We start from the raw sequence: 15,232 nt of genomic DNA on the forward strand, positions 1-15,232 counted from the left end.
AATAGCGCTGCTAGCGAGCATCTAAGTTAGCTAGTTTGTTATTATGTTGACAGGTTATAATAACGCTACGCTCATACAACTGTATCCCCACCCTGTTTTTGAACCTGCGAGGCCAGTTATAAGTAGACTTTGTAGCTCGCTATCATCGACAACGATAGCCAATACGTAACTCGCCTCCTTACCTTATTAACTGCTGCAACCATTAATTCATCACCGAAGGACACCATGAGCAAACAGCACGAATCGTGGGATAGGCTGGACACTGAGTTTGACCGTCTTCTACTGGACATGAAGCCATATGTCCTCAAACACCCCAACAATACAGGTGAGACAGACTTCACTTCATCTCTTTAAACATCACTGATGTACTAACTAATACATTCCAAACTCCGTTGTGTGCTTTTCCTATAGCAAACTGATTTACTCTGACAGCCTCTGAAGTCCCCCTGCATTCATATTATTACTATGTTTTATTATCTGGCATGTAAAGATTGTGTCAATGATTGTTTTCCTTTGTGATTTTTCTATTCTGTAAGCCCAATGAGGCAAATGGCTAGTTGTGATGTTGGGCTATACAGGCCTATAAATAAAAACTGATTTGAATTGAATGTGATTCAAACAAATGACCATAAATAAACTGACAAGATGATAATAATACAATAGTGTATTTTTATTAGTAAACTATCTCCTGTCCCTCTCTCATTGACCGCAGAGCGCCAGCGATGTGCCACATGGATAAAGAAGCTGTGTGACCCGGCCACATGTGGTTCAGGTCCGGCAGGTCGGAAGAACCGCAACATGTACACTCGTCTGCTCCTCCACATGCTCCAGAGAGGGCTCCTGGAGGGGCCTTTCACCAGCAAACCAGAGCCCGGCAGCCTCAAGACACTCCCTACCTACATGGTATACCAATGACTGTTTCACACAATCATTACTATTGCTGTTGTTTTGCCATCATGGTGTGACGATTTATACAGATTAACCGCATTTGCAATGTACTTTGTTGTATAAGGAACCTTAAATTATGTATAAGTTATGTTTAAATGAAGAGCCTTTTTTTTAATGGCAACATTCTAAAAATCAGTTACAAGAAAAACAGGTTGTAGCTTAAATGGAATGCGGTTGCAACTCCGTCAATATCATTGCAATGTGTACAGTCTACTGGTAGACTTCAGTAACCAAATCATTATCTCCTGTCTTTTGTAGTCCATCTACTTTGAAGAGCCACTCACTGGTCGCTCCATGGAGCAAAGCAATGCGGGTCTGCCTGACTGGGTGACAGGAGAGCTGGGTGGCTACACTGATGACAGTCTGGCTATGGGTCTCCTTAAGGACCGAACCAGTTCCACACCTAGAGCAGCTCATCACAGGTACATCACAGGCACATAAGCACAAATATGTCTAGCTTTAACTTTATAAAGTGTCATGACATTGTCAGGATATTGGCTTGATAGATTTGAACACACACTACTATGCACTAGTGCATGCATGGTCATTCATAATTGTATGATCAAAAAAATGAGTAGGAACCACATTCATGATGTCATAATGGCTTGATGTGTAGATGGGTTTGCAAAGTGGAAATAACCAATCTGGCAACTCTGAACAACATCATTATACATGCAGCATGTTATATCCCTTAGTATTTCAGTCATTAATACTCAGTTGAAAACCTTTTTATCCAGTGCTTCCATTTTGAGTCCATTTCAATCTGGTTTTAGGGCAGGCCACAGTACCGTATCTGCTGTCACTTTGGTCTTAGACAACATTGTTACAGCTATCGATTAAAAAAATGCACTGTGCAGCACTTTTTGTTGATCTGTCAAAAGCTTTTGATACTTTAGATCACCATTTGCTTTTAGAGAGGCTGCATGAAATTGGTTTTAAGTATTATTGAGGCAGTTTTTATGTCTGTCCTTGATTACGGTGATGTGGTTTATCGGCATGCATCTCGTTCATGCCTTAAACTCCTAGACTCTGTATTTCACTCTGCTTTGAGATTCATTACAGGAGATGCTTATGATACACACCATTGTGTTTTATATGAAAAGGTTGGGTGGTCCTCCCTTAAGGAGAGACGTGATGCACATTGGCATATTTTTATATATAAAGCTCTGACTGGAAAGCTACCACTCTATTTGACAGAAATGCTGCTTATTTCAGATGGGCTTTATCAAACCCGCTCAACTGACATGCTCATGTTATATGTCCCCTATGCCCGGTCTGAGCTTGGCAAAACCGCTTTTAGCCATAGTGCCCCTGACTCCTGGAACAGCCTACAACATACAATTAAAATAAATACACTCATAACTGTTAACCAATTTAAAATGATTATTTTGAATCAGCCCCTCTACACTTGTAACTGTTTTAATTAGGCTATTGTCTCTTTCATTCAATTGATCTGAATGTTTTAAATTGTTGTTGTCTGTGTGTGTGTGTGTGTGTAAACTTGTTATGTATTCTCATTGTATATTGTGTATCTGTACAAACTCGACGTCATTGTAAAAGAGGGTCACCCCTCAATTGATCTTTCGAGGTTAAATAAAGGAAAATGAAATGAAAATTTCATATATTAAGCTTTATTACTATTCTGATGTTTAACCGAAGCAGTATTTGTTGAAAGCAAGACGTCCCCATGTAAAGATCAGTTTGGGCTTACTTTAATCAGAATAAAGTCAGAGTCAAAGTACGCAATGATTGCATTGAGAAAGCTGCAGTTTTCCGATCTTTATCGCATTATTGAGACATGTTAATGAAACTAAAATTTTCACTAGATTTTTCTGCATTTTCTGCAGTCTGCTACAAATGCCCTGGTTTACGGCTGCTAAACTAGAGTGTGTAAACCTCCTAAAAAAGAAGAGCTGTCATTTTTGACACACCAATGCAAGAAAACGATATTTAAATGAAGAGCCAGAAAAGAGCCAGAAAAGAACGCGCTGACATCTCTTCCACTACTAGTGAACGTCCTCGCTACTTTACTCAGAATATGCTGATTGACATGTACACAGCAATATTACTGTAGCTGTTGGCGTGTTTACACCTTATTTGGATGATTGCCTTCACCAGAATTATGAATGTGCATCAGAATATGCTGTGCATGTAAACATAGTCATTCAGTGAGATGTGAGCTGTGAACTCCTTATCACAATGAGTCACATAATGTTCGGTGTCACTAATGTCCCCTCAAGGTTATCTGTCTTGGCAAATTATTTATTGAATATTTACCTTAACTTTGCAATCCCGTTGGTGTGTTTTTCTCTGGAGTGAACGAACACTGTGTAAATGGTCACGTGAACCAATAATGTGGATTGAGGTGTGTTTTTATCAGTCATATCTTCCATATCTTTTTGGGATTGAGTTTGGCATTTAACATGATTGTTTGCATCAAGCTGTTCCCTCGCTGTATAAATTAGGAAATTGATTTGAATTTCAAATTAACAGCTGAAACTGATTCCTATGTCCCCTAGGCCTGTATTGGCAATATTAACGTTCCTAAGTAGAAGCATAATAAACTGAAATGCTGAAATGTGTATTGGTTGAAGAGCTTACAGTGAGTTTACAGTTGCTTGTGTAAATATCAGTGAGTTCTGGCACCTCTGTCTTTTGAAATGTGCCAGGCTTTAAAGGCCTACTTCACCGGTTTGAATATGAAGGTGTATTGAATTCTGAGATCCTATGTAGTATAAATGTGCAAACATTTTTTAAATCGGTTCATCCTAGCCTGAGAAAAGGCAGAAAGAGTGTTTTTTTAACCCTATATTTCTCTTTCTCGTGACATCACAGAAAGAGAAATATAGGGTTAAAAAAAACGTACTTTGTAAATATTACTGTGATGTCACAGTAAAAGACATCACAGTAATATTTACAAAGTAAGTTTTTTTTTAACCCTATATTTCTCTTTCTGTGATGTCACGAGAAAGAGAAATATAGGGTTAAAAAAACACTCTTTCTGCCTTTTCTCAGGCTAGGATGAACCGATTTAATTTTTTTTTGCACATTTATACCACATAGGATCTCAGAATTCAATACACCTTCATATTCAAACCGGTGAAGTAGGCCTTTAAAGACATAATTCAGATGTGGGCATTGGAGTGTGGAGTTCCTGCACAAACATAGTCTATAGCTCTGCTGTTGACTCAACCTCTCAGGTGACCTTTGAGTCTGGTATAGAAGGTACTAACTTATAACACATATATAGTTTTCTTAGCTTTCTGTTTTGATGTTCTTCTATCAAACTGAAAGCATTTCACTTGCCTGTGTAGCTTGAAATATGTGTCTTTTGTGACTGATGGTCCGTGTTTTTTGCTCAAAAGCACTATGTAAGAAGCACTTGACGTTGCCAAGTTCTTGCATCAGTCTGCAGGAGCTGTCCGTTCTGACTTTTTCAAAGGGATGCACTTCAAAACAGCTTGAGAGGACGAGGAACCTCTCGCATTCTCTATCCATCTCTCTCTTATTCTCATCTCACCCTGAGCGCTAACTCTGAGGAAAACAACGTCAAAGGCTTGTTGGCTAGTTAGCTTGCACTCTGTTTCTTAAATTGTTTGATTTCTATTCACACCGGCATGATGATCAGCAAAATGCCTAAAACTTAAAAATATCATACATTTGGGGGCGCCCTTAGCTTAGTTGGTAAGGCGTCCCCCCCCCCGGGCCGGGCCCAGCAGCAGACCCGGGTTCGATTCCCGCCCGCAGTCGTTCTCTGCATGTCACTCCCCTCTCTGCCCCATTTTCACCTCAAATCATAAATGTGCTGCTTGATAGAAATAACTAGGTAAAAACAGGTACACATGCATGTCCGTACACATACACCTCCTTTACACACACACGCACATACGTGCACACACACATTCACACACACACACACACACACACCTCTCTAAATCATCAGTCATCGTAGTTTTCCTCTGACTCCAGGAAGTTCAGGGACTTGACAAAGCGATGTGATGTAATGGCTCATGGTTTTTTTGTTCCAATTAACAAGGAAGCCCAGTGGCTTGATATGCTCATTAGCATAATAAAAAGAGAGCACTGCTAAGTGTAGTAAAGAGAGCTTAATATCCACCAGGGCACTGTGTAAGAGGATACAGGCCCTCGGCTGCCATAGTAATTCAAATTTCTACTCTCAGGGCATCGTAGAATATTTGATTCTTAGAAAATGATCATAAGGAGTAGGACTTGCCTTTGAATATTTGTCCCTCTTCAACTCGTCCTTTCGATCATGTACTGTGCTTCTCATTTTACGAGTTGAACATTTGCATTAAGGCTTGGAAATGACAAAATGATGATGTACATACTGTAAGTGGGGACCAGCCCTCCACTATAAAGTGTGTGTGTGTGTGTGTGTGTGTGTGTGTGTGTGTGTGTGTGTGTGTGTGTGTGTGTGTGTGTGTGTGTGTGTGTGTGTGTGTGTGTGTGCGTGTGCGTGTGCGTGTGCGTGTGCGTGTGTATATAAAGAGGGTTTTGCGGGGAGCAGACTGCTAAGTACCGTAGTGTCTGATTGGGATAAGACCATGAAAGACGCTCAGATCACAGGCTGACGTCCTGATGGAGAAAATTAGCCCGGCAAAGAGTCCTTTTATGTGTTTCTCTCATTTAGATTAGATTAAATGGAAGGAACCGGTCCGACTCCCTCCCTATAATGTGGCCACGTTTGATCTCTGTCTCGCCCGCCGTATTAGTCAGGTGATGGGCAGGGCGTCCTTGTAAAAGTGTTGTTGGGTTCAAAACAGCTTTTTCCTACATCTAAAGGCGAGGCTGGTAGCATTTTCTGACGTTTTGAGGTTTTAACCCCTGTTTCACACAGAAGGAAATGCGCTATATATATATAGGCTACGTGTCTGTGTTGCTGTTGTTGAACAGATGCACAATCTTAACCTCATTAGTTCAAAATGCCCCGAGCGAATTCCACTCTGCATTCCACAGCTGCTGTGCTAATTCATCATTTAGCCACAAGATGGAGCCACTGCTTTGTCTTTATATAGTACTAATTCAGGCGGACTAATGCTGTGGGGAAAGCCAAGTGCAGTCAATACCGGTCAAGAGATCATGCAACACGGCTTCGGTGATTAGCCTAACATGTCCACTCCATCTTCACCTTGTGTTTCGGGTAACGATAAAGACACAAGGGAGAAAAAAGGGAGGGTGTGGGTTTGTTTTGACATCTTAATCAGCTACGTGGGTGTCATGTTCCCCAGGTTTAGCTTTGGTTTTATCCCTCTTTCTATGCGACTCTACTCTCCATTTTGGCCAGCCTCTCTATCAGGCCTAATTATTGTTTCTTCCTCTTACGTCTGTCCCCCATCTGTGCTTTTCATCCATATATGAAAACTTGTAGCCCCCCTTTCCCCTTTGCTCCTTCTCTACTGTAGATATATATTTTTCTCTCAGGGTAAATGGGACAACATTGTCCTTGCAGTTGCAGTACTTTGGCAGCTAATACTGATGCAAGCGCCTCACGTCTCTCACTGGCCAGAGTGTTTCCAGTGAACTTGCCTCCAGGTGGTGTTGGGTGATGGTGGAGGAGTGTGTGCACTGGGGCAGAAGGATGTTTGTGTCCCAAGGTCAGACTGCTTTTCCTGGGTGTGCCCCGAGGCTGAGACCCAGGCCCACTGTCTCTGCACCTGGAGGTCAGCCGGGGGTATGGATGTCAGGCTGCTTTAATCAGCCAAGCTGCAGCTTCTGAGGCTCTCTACATGGTGTTCTCATTTTCTCTCGTCTGTGTGTGTGTGTGTGTGTGTGTGTGCGCGCATGTGTGTGCAGCTCCGGCCCTGACTTGCCACTGCTTTGATCTTTGGGCCTCAGACTCCAGACACATCTGATTCAATTATCCTCATCCACCTGTTGACTTAGAGGCCCAAGATTGCGAAGCTTGGCCCCCTTCTCCAAGTTTCATGGCTGCATGTGTCAGTGCATGTGCATGCAGGTGTGTGTGTTTGTGTGTGTGTGTGTGTGTGTCTGTGTACGGGGTTATGCACATACACAGATAAACCAGCATAAGAGAAAGAGAGAGTGGGTGAAAGCTGAAGTCTACAGGGTTTTATTTTAAATGTTTTATCAGAATTAATAATAAATTAACGAAAAAATATTAAATCAGTATTATTTGAATTATATTTTATCGGTGTCTGTTATAGTTTACTGTTTATTTCAGTTATTTAAAGACATCTAGCCCTCAGAGGTACTGTATACATGCCTCAGTTGAAGGCAGCAAGCGTTTGCTGCCTTTAAATGGTAATTGAAAACGAGTGCATCAGGTCAACTCATGCATTCGTCGTAACACATTATTAACATCACATGGCATGTCTACTGAGACACTGCCTGGTATGTAAAAGTAAAGAACTCTCCTCCATGACAATATACATGTACTGAAGTATTATTCCATTATTAATTACATATCATAAAGGTCTCTAGAATCCTTTGCAGCTAAAAGCACATAGTGTAACTCTTCAGGCTGCTGCACACTCTCAAATGAACTACAGAGTCTCTAAATGGCACCGTTTAAAGGTTGATTCTGGAGAACGCAAAACTACTTTTTGTAAAATCAGTAGATAATTACATATGATCTACAACCTGTCTGTACTGCGTGTGTACACTGAACAATATCCAGTATTAATACACAGCCTAGGCTCTGTAACGTGCACATTAACAAAGGGCAAACAGGCATTTCTTCCTAGCTATGGTGGGCCCCCTTTATTTGCGGTTTACATGCCCATTTACAGAGCCTAGGCTGTGTTTTAACACCAGTTTCTTTTTCAGCGCACACAGTACGTACATGTAGCGTATTATGAGGAGATATTCACTGATTAAAAAAAAAAAAAAAAAGTGAACTTGACAACAAGCATTCTCCAGAATCGCTGACTCCACCTTTTAAGCCAACAATGGATTATAAAGAAGCCGCCATTTCAGAAATACAGCAATACTTCAGCCAGCCTTCTATTGTTTAGTTAATGCTTTGAATGAGCTCCTAAGTAGAATCCCTTATAAAAAGTAGTGTGGATATTGCGCTTGCACAGATATCCTTCCCGTTCTATTTTCAGCAGTTTGGTTCAGAAAGCACACAGCCGACAGGGTTCTTCTCCATGAGATAACGCCACCTGTGACCAGTGAGCTTCAACCTACACAATACCAGGAATGCTTAAAAAAAAAATCCATTGGAGGAAAAGAACGCTCGCAGGCTCCCAAGTTGAGAGTGAGAAACTGTATTTTCAGAACACAAGTTGATGTCTTTGGATGACAGCGCTTGTTGTCCTACATCTCCCCGTCGTCGCTAACATCTTCATTCAGTTAGCATGAGTGGGCCATTAGTGCCTCATGTGCCTGTGCTTAATGAGATAGTGAGCTCAGTTATGCCTTTTATGTGTGTGCGCGAGAGAGAGAGGGAAACATGTGAAGTGTGGCCATGTGTGTGCCAATGAATAGAAGCAGTTTCCCTGTTAAGCTCCTTGTTTAAACCATGATGGCCATGATGAGAGACAATGATTGAGGTGAATGATTATAAAAGGATTGTACAGGCCATAGACTGGTGCCCTGTGGGCTGTCCATGGTAACAAACTGATTTATGGCAGAGACGCGCATTGTTCAGATGGGATGAAATGCACACCGCAAACCATGCAACCAATGCCACATGTTGATCTGTGTGTAAATAGCGAGACAGGCTGCCTACGCAAGCGCATTCATATGCAAACAGGGGGACAAGAACACACACACACACATACACACATACATTCTTTAGGTTAACCTCACACACTTCTCTTTCTGTTTCTCTCTTCCAGGCGAAGGCATTATGATGAGACGATCCAATCACACCCATCATCCTCCAGTCCAGTCAAACAGTCAACCAGACATGATTTCGGGATGGTTAGTTCACACCTCTGGACTTTCCTGGCATACTTGTCTTAAGATTCAACAAGTGGGGTTTTTCAGATGTATGGGTTGCTGCGGGGTAGCCGCGATGACACATTGAAATATTAAAATATAAACCTGCTGGTGCCAGGACAAACAGATAGGGACCAGAGTGTTTCGCTTTCTTCTTTAAATGCGAAACCCATTTGGAAATTCCTGAACTATTTAACCATGAAGTGGGAGGGATTTCCCTGAACTCAAAGGTTGCTGGTTCAAGAAACAAAAAATTAAGCAAATAGCTGTCATCAAAATATCAAATATGTGTGATAGTAGCATATACTGCCCAATTCATAGGTGCAACTCCTATCTAAAATGGACCGTCATCGAGGTTATACCGTTGTGGTTTAGAGAGATGTGGTACTTGTTTACACCTGCATTACTAAGCACCATAAACTACTGCCTTGAAAAGGATTACAAAGTCGATTAAACAGTTTAAACGCAAAACCGTTCATGAAGGTAGAGTTTATTGCTGGATTGTTGTATTGCATATGCTTTGATTAGGTTGAGCAGAAGTAATTGATATATTTTGTGTACGTGTTACATCGCTCTATATTCATACAGCAATCACTTACACTGTGTGCTCTTAGTAAGAAGCGAAATATATGTTCAAGTCTGTTGAATGCGCTGTTCTCACTAAACCCACCATGAATCTTCATGGTATGAGCCAACGTAAAGTTCAGGTAGCACAACTGCTATATTACATCTGTGGCCTAAACCAATTTGAGGCCATTCATACTTATCAGTTTTCAAAACAATGTGTTGAATTCCTGGTGCAATACAGAGGCTGTGACACACGCTGCTTTTGAACAGCCAGTGACCTTCACAGTGCATACTCAGCATTCCTAGATATTGAAATGAAACGTTCACTCTTGTTGGTTTTCGAGGGTGAGGCTCTGGGACCTTAATGCCTTTTTAATCAGGGGGGGGGGGGGGGGGGGGGCATTTAATCCTGGGCTATTCATTCAGACATCTTTCTGTCAGTGTAGTTCCGCTGAGCTACACCCAAGGTCCACACTCCACCCGATCCTAATCAAATACAACAACAGTTCCTCTTTCAGCTTTATTAGATATTTCCCCCTGTATTCCATCCTTGCTGCCCAACCTCGACTTGGGTAAACTGATCTTGAATAAACAGAACCCCTGGAAGCATTTCATAAATGATACTGTATAAAAGCAATCCGGAGGGCCCGCTGTAACAAAAGGGGCTGGGGGGGGGGGGGGGGAAACAAGAATGACAGAACAGCGCAGCCCTCCATATGCCCCTCTCTTGTGGAATTTACTGCGTGACGGAAATGATGTGGAACCGCCAAACATCTGGAGTGCTGTATGTGAGATGGAGCAACAGGGTGGAGGGAGAGATGGAGATAAGGAGGGAGTGGAGTGCCGTTAGTATGGGAGGAGAACACATGTGGGTGGACTGTATGACTGTGAGCTTTTAAAGAATAACCCTTTTGTTGTTGCCAAGAAAAAGGAATTATATATTGTGTCAAAATTATAACCTCCATCAACTGTCTGCTGTTCCCGTCCTCAGGCCAAAACCGCCAATCAAAGAAAATCTTTCAAATTCCCGTCTGTAATTTATGACACCAGCCCCTCTTTCATTTCCATTTAGTTTCTGCTGTTTACGCTCTCTCTGCCACTCCCCCCCCCCCCCCCCTCCCTTGTTTCCACCTCAGGGGGACGGGCGGCTGAGGGCAAATATGTCTCCCGGTGACAGTGACCTGGAGGCTCGTCTCAACAGCTGGAACCTGGGGGTGAGTCCAGGGGCATGCCTTGAGCTTCTCTGTTTACTCCGTCAACCACACTGACAAGCCAAATGCCTGAGCTCACGCCTGGATGGCAATCAATACCGCTGCTGTAATGCTGACTTAACCGTATTGACTCCAGAACAGGCGGTGTTAAGAACTCCTTCACAAAAAGTACTCTTGAAAGCGCTATCTCGAGGCAGCTCACTGCTACTGTAGGACGTGAGGGTTAGGATGAGGAGTGGGAGAAGGGTTGTGTAAACTTGAGCATTTGACGATGTGTGTGCCGTCTCTTATCGTCTCTGTCTGGAGTGCACCAGGCCACGGCTCGATAAGCACTCCGCCCTCATGTCTTCTCTGTCCTTATTTATGCTTCATATCTCCTCACCTGCGTGACCCCAACTCTCTTTTTCTCCTCCGTTATGCTTGTCACCTCTGTCCTTTATCCCACATCACTCACAAAGTTAACTTTCAGTTTCCCCCCCCCCCCCCCCCTAACAGCTTCTCTCTGTTCTGCCATCCTATCTTGCGAGTGCCAAGGGGGAGAGGGCACTTTCTCCCCCTGTCTGTCCCCGTACCTCTCTTTACTCAGACTCTCTCCGTTGCACTCTTCTCTCCCTCTCTCCTTCCATACTCTGGTTAATCTGATGTATCTATCAGCAGACGTGCGCCGCTACACTCTGCACTCCTCTGTGTTGAGATGCTGATAAGGGCCATTGCTTGGCAACGCTCCCCCAAGCCTGCATCTTTCAAATCAACAGATGTTCCCCCCTCATACAAACACACACACACACACATACACACACACACACACACGCGCGCGCACACACACACACACACACACACACACACACACACACACACACACACACACACACACACACACACACACACACACACACACACACACACAAACCCCCTTCAAGTTTACAGAAGTTCTATAGATGCACTGCTTCAAAGCGCCCAGCTCCTTCGAAATTTCAACACTCTATCTCTAACATCGTTAGCTTTGCTTTTAGATCTTCTGAAGCCGTCCATGTCGGTCATTTCACCTTTAAAGTAATAAAGTCAGAATGTTGGCCTTACTGCACAGTAGACAGCAGATTGCTTCACTCAAATGGGAGTTTGTTTAAAGCTTTAGTGCGTAACTTGTTCGCCCCCATGGGGAATCTTATGTGAAAACTGGCTGCGCATCTACATGAAGTAAGCCTTACGTGATCACACATGGATTGTATACCTTATGCCTCCAACACACTGGACAAGGAAGCGTCCTGAAGCGCCTGTTTTCAGAAGGGAGTCTCACTTCGGCGCTCCTCTTGACAGATCTGTCCGTTCACACCAGTGCCGAGAAGCCCTGCGCTCCTTGCGCCCGCAGCAATGATCGTTTCAGCGTATGCTTAATTTTTTCCACTTTCAGACAGAAACCACATTATAAACCCCATTGAACTAGGTAAACAAACACGTTATCAAGGTTTGTATGTGTTAATTGAACCAGGGAAAGAGCAGGGGCTCTCCTCCTCTCCTCCAACTCGCACTGGGAGCTGGTAAGAAAAAATAAATTATTAAAAAATATCACAACTAGGTGCCACGGGTGTGCACATACATGCACAGTAGTTAGAAATGCATACACACATTGTTAATGAAGTTGTTACTAACAAAAAACCTGAGTCAGCTGGACCGCTATCTGTTTCATCTGTCTGTGGTTTGTGTGCTGGAGCAACAACAGCTCTAACTCTAATTGAAGTTGAGTGTTACATTAAGGTTAGGTGCAGTGAAAAAACAAAGCAAATTAGCGACAATTTGGTAAAAACATGGTGTATTCTTCCTAAAAACAGAATTTCGTGGAAGTCCCTGCCACTTGACAGTCCGTTGTCTGTGGTGAGGTGGGTGTGCTGACGGCTTGCTCAACACTATAGTCCAAACCCAAGGCTGCCATCAATCACTGTGTGTTTGTTTGACTGGAGAGCCTGCCCTTGTGATGTGGAGTGTTGTTCCTCTTCTGCGACCGTCCATCCATCCACGTCAGGTTCCAATGACACAGGACGCCGTGCCAACTGTGAGGCCGGACAAACATGTGCACAGAGCTGTGTGTGTGTGTGTGTGTGTGTGTGTGTGTGTGTGGACACGCAGAGAAGGATTGTGCGCACAGGCGTACAGTACATGTGCACCAGAGTCCAAGTATAGTATAGCACCGTGCCAGCGTTACACCACAGCATTTAGTCTACATGTCTTCCTTGCCCTGTGGGCCGTGCTCAATCAAATCTGATGACTAGCTGTCTGTTGGTATAAAAAGAAATCCCATTCTTGTTCTTTCAGCCTGGCACAAGTTAAAAAGGATATTGATTGATTCATCACTTGGTAAATATGGATTTTTATTTTAGCCAGTGCCAAATTTAAGTAGCAATTCATCACACTGCACTGGCTATACTGAGTCCTCTGGTCTTGTACATATGTCTCCCTACATGTGTTTGCATAACATTTTTACAATAAATCAGATTGTAGTGAAGCCAACCGTCTCCTTTTGATGAGGGCTTACAGTATGTCAGCTAACAGGATGCCTGACCTGTGTTTTACCTGCACCAGGGCAGATTTAGTCGAGAGGCAGAGCCACTTGATCTTACTCCATCTATTTCACCTGTCACTGGCTCACCCTGAAGCAACAGATTGTGGTGGCTTCATCTTTGTACGGTAGCTGTTACTATTCTACTCACAAGCTCAGCTCCTGTTCTCATCACCCATTCATTCTGGGATAAATGCGTGTGGGTTGTGCCACCTTACAACATTAAATTATTATTTTTGTTGCACTATTTTCCACACTAACCTCCTTCCCTCCTTGTTTTCCTCCTCACCCCCATATTGAAGAGATTAACAACAGAACTGTTTACTGTGTGAGGATGCTGTCATCTCTGTATGTCGGCTCTACTGCTTTTTAAAAAGACTGTGAATTTGCGACTAGTTGGCTGCCCCTAAAGACAGACTCCAGCGCATGAGAAAGGAACCACTGTATGATAGTATGAGTTCACCAGACAATAATGGGGTCATACACATGCGTCAAATATTGGAAGGAAAAAAGTTGCACCAGGATTCTTTGAGTCACTTGAACTGTGACCCTTTTTACGTTCAGGTAGTTTAGAGGCTCACTCTTTTTTTTTCTCGATCTCTTGTGTTTCATATTATACTCAAAGAACATGCATTGTCATACACATTTGTCTCCATCTGACAGTAAACGGAGCGGGGATAGCTTACAGATTAGCGGTCCTGAGTGTTGACAAAAGGACCCGCAAAGAGGGGGCTGAGAGCGGAAACAGAGTGGGCCACACACACAATGCCTTGAAGTATCCCCGGCGCATTCTGTCTTCTTAAACAGACAAGGGTTGACGGAAGAGGCTTGCCATCCACACAGCACAGAGCTTTTGATGTGCTATCTGCATTGTTTATGACAAAGTGAGGGCGGAGGTTAGATTCTGCTAGTGGTGAGGGCTTTGTTAGGAGAGGAAGAAGAGAAAGACAGCTCAAAAGTTTCTCTATTTACTCTTGCAGATTGAAAACCCCAGGTATTTGCGAGAGAAGCCCATTCCCTTGTCTCCGGTAAGTAATCAAGAGGGTCCCCATGTGGTTCATCTATTGTTACACAGACCAAAGTGGCGTCTTTGAACTCCTCCGTCAATTCATCAACTCATCAATTCATCTCGCTCCTCTTTGTCTCCTGTAGATTTTCAAGTCGAGCGTCGGGAGGAACAGCACCTTGGCAGATGATCTGGGCCCACAGCTTGTACAGAGCAAGGAGGTACGCGCCACACAAACAACCCCTAATGAAACCCCAACAGTACCTTCTAAATATAATGTCCTAAATCTGATGCCATGTCTTTGTGTATTCAAAAGCAATACATGATATTTAAGTCTCCTCTTTACAGTATAGTATATCCATTCCAGTAAGGCAATTTCTTTCCCTTTTCAGCACTATTCACTACGCTCAGAATTTGTATAGCAAGCAAGTGTTGAACACGTACCGAGGTTGAAGCTCCCCTGACTGCTCTATGGCATTAGGCGCCCCCACAGCCATGTACATACATCTTTGTGCATAGTTCGTATTGTTGAAATGGCCCAGGCGAGCGTTTCCCCTTAGAAGACAAAAATAATGCCGGCTTCCCAGTGTTGACAGTTTTTTATTTTTTTTTCCTTATGTGGATTTAAGCTGAAAATCCCATTCTGAAAGCATGCTTTGAAGTCCCCCTCTGCATCTCCCCACACCTCTCCCACGCCGCCACTCATTCCCCCCCCCTCCCCCACACACCATCCGCCCCTTACCCGCACTGTTAAATATAAATCTGAGCATGACTTGGCTGTTATAGCCGTGGCTTTTCATGTCCGCTCGGGGAAAAGCGCTCCAGTCAGTTAGATGGGCTTCGCTGGGAGGAGGGCAGAGAATGGAGGGAGAGAGGGCAGAAGGAAAGAAAGGGAAAAAGAAAGAAACACACATAGACGTAATGGACAATAACGGCCTTTGCTTATTGACCTGTCATTACAAAGATCTGTTGGTGAATGCAAAGAGAGGATTACACACACACACACACACACATTCTCCC

The 15,232-nt window shown here is 43.3% G+C and overlaps 1 protein-coding gene across 1 annotated transcript in view; it reads left to right on the plus strand.

The window, feature by feature from the left end:
- Nucleotides 1-225: 225 nt before the first annotated feature.
- cep112 (centrosomal protein 112) overlaps nucleotides 226-15,232 on the plus strand; it is a gene marked incomplete at its 5' end in the record, with an annotated part of 136,182 nt that continues 121,175 nt past the window's right edge. The window contains 6 exons of the mRNA XM_080044108.1: nucleotides 226-325; nucleotides 713-903; nucleotides 1,207-1,370; nucleotides 8,772-8,856; nucleotides 14,187-14,234; nucleotides 14,359-14,433. Coding sequence (XP_079900234.1) covers nucleotides 226-325; nucleotides 713-903; nucleotides 1,207-1,370; nucleotides 8,772-8,856; nucleotides 14,187-14,234; nucleotides 14,359-14,433 — 663 coding nt within the window. The remainder of the gene's footprint in view (nucleotides 326-712; nucleotides 904-1,206; nucleotides 1,371-8,771; nucleotides 8,857-14,186; nucleotides 14,235-14,358; nucleotides 14,434-15,232) is intronic.

This window comes from Ammodytes marinus, assembly GCF_949987685.1.
Source record: "Ammodytes marinus genome assembly, chromosome: 16".
Classification (NCBI taxonomy): Eukaryota; Metazoa; Chordata; class Actinopteri; order Uranoscopiformes; family Ammodytidae; genus Ammodytes; species Ammodytes marinus.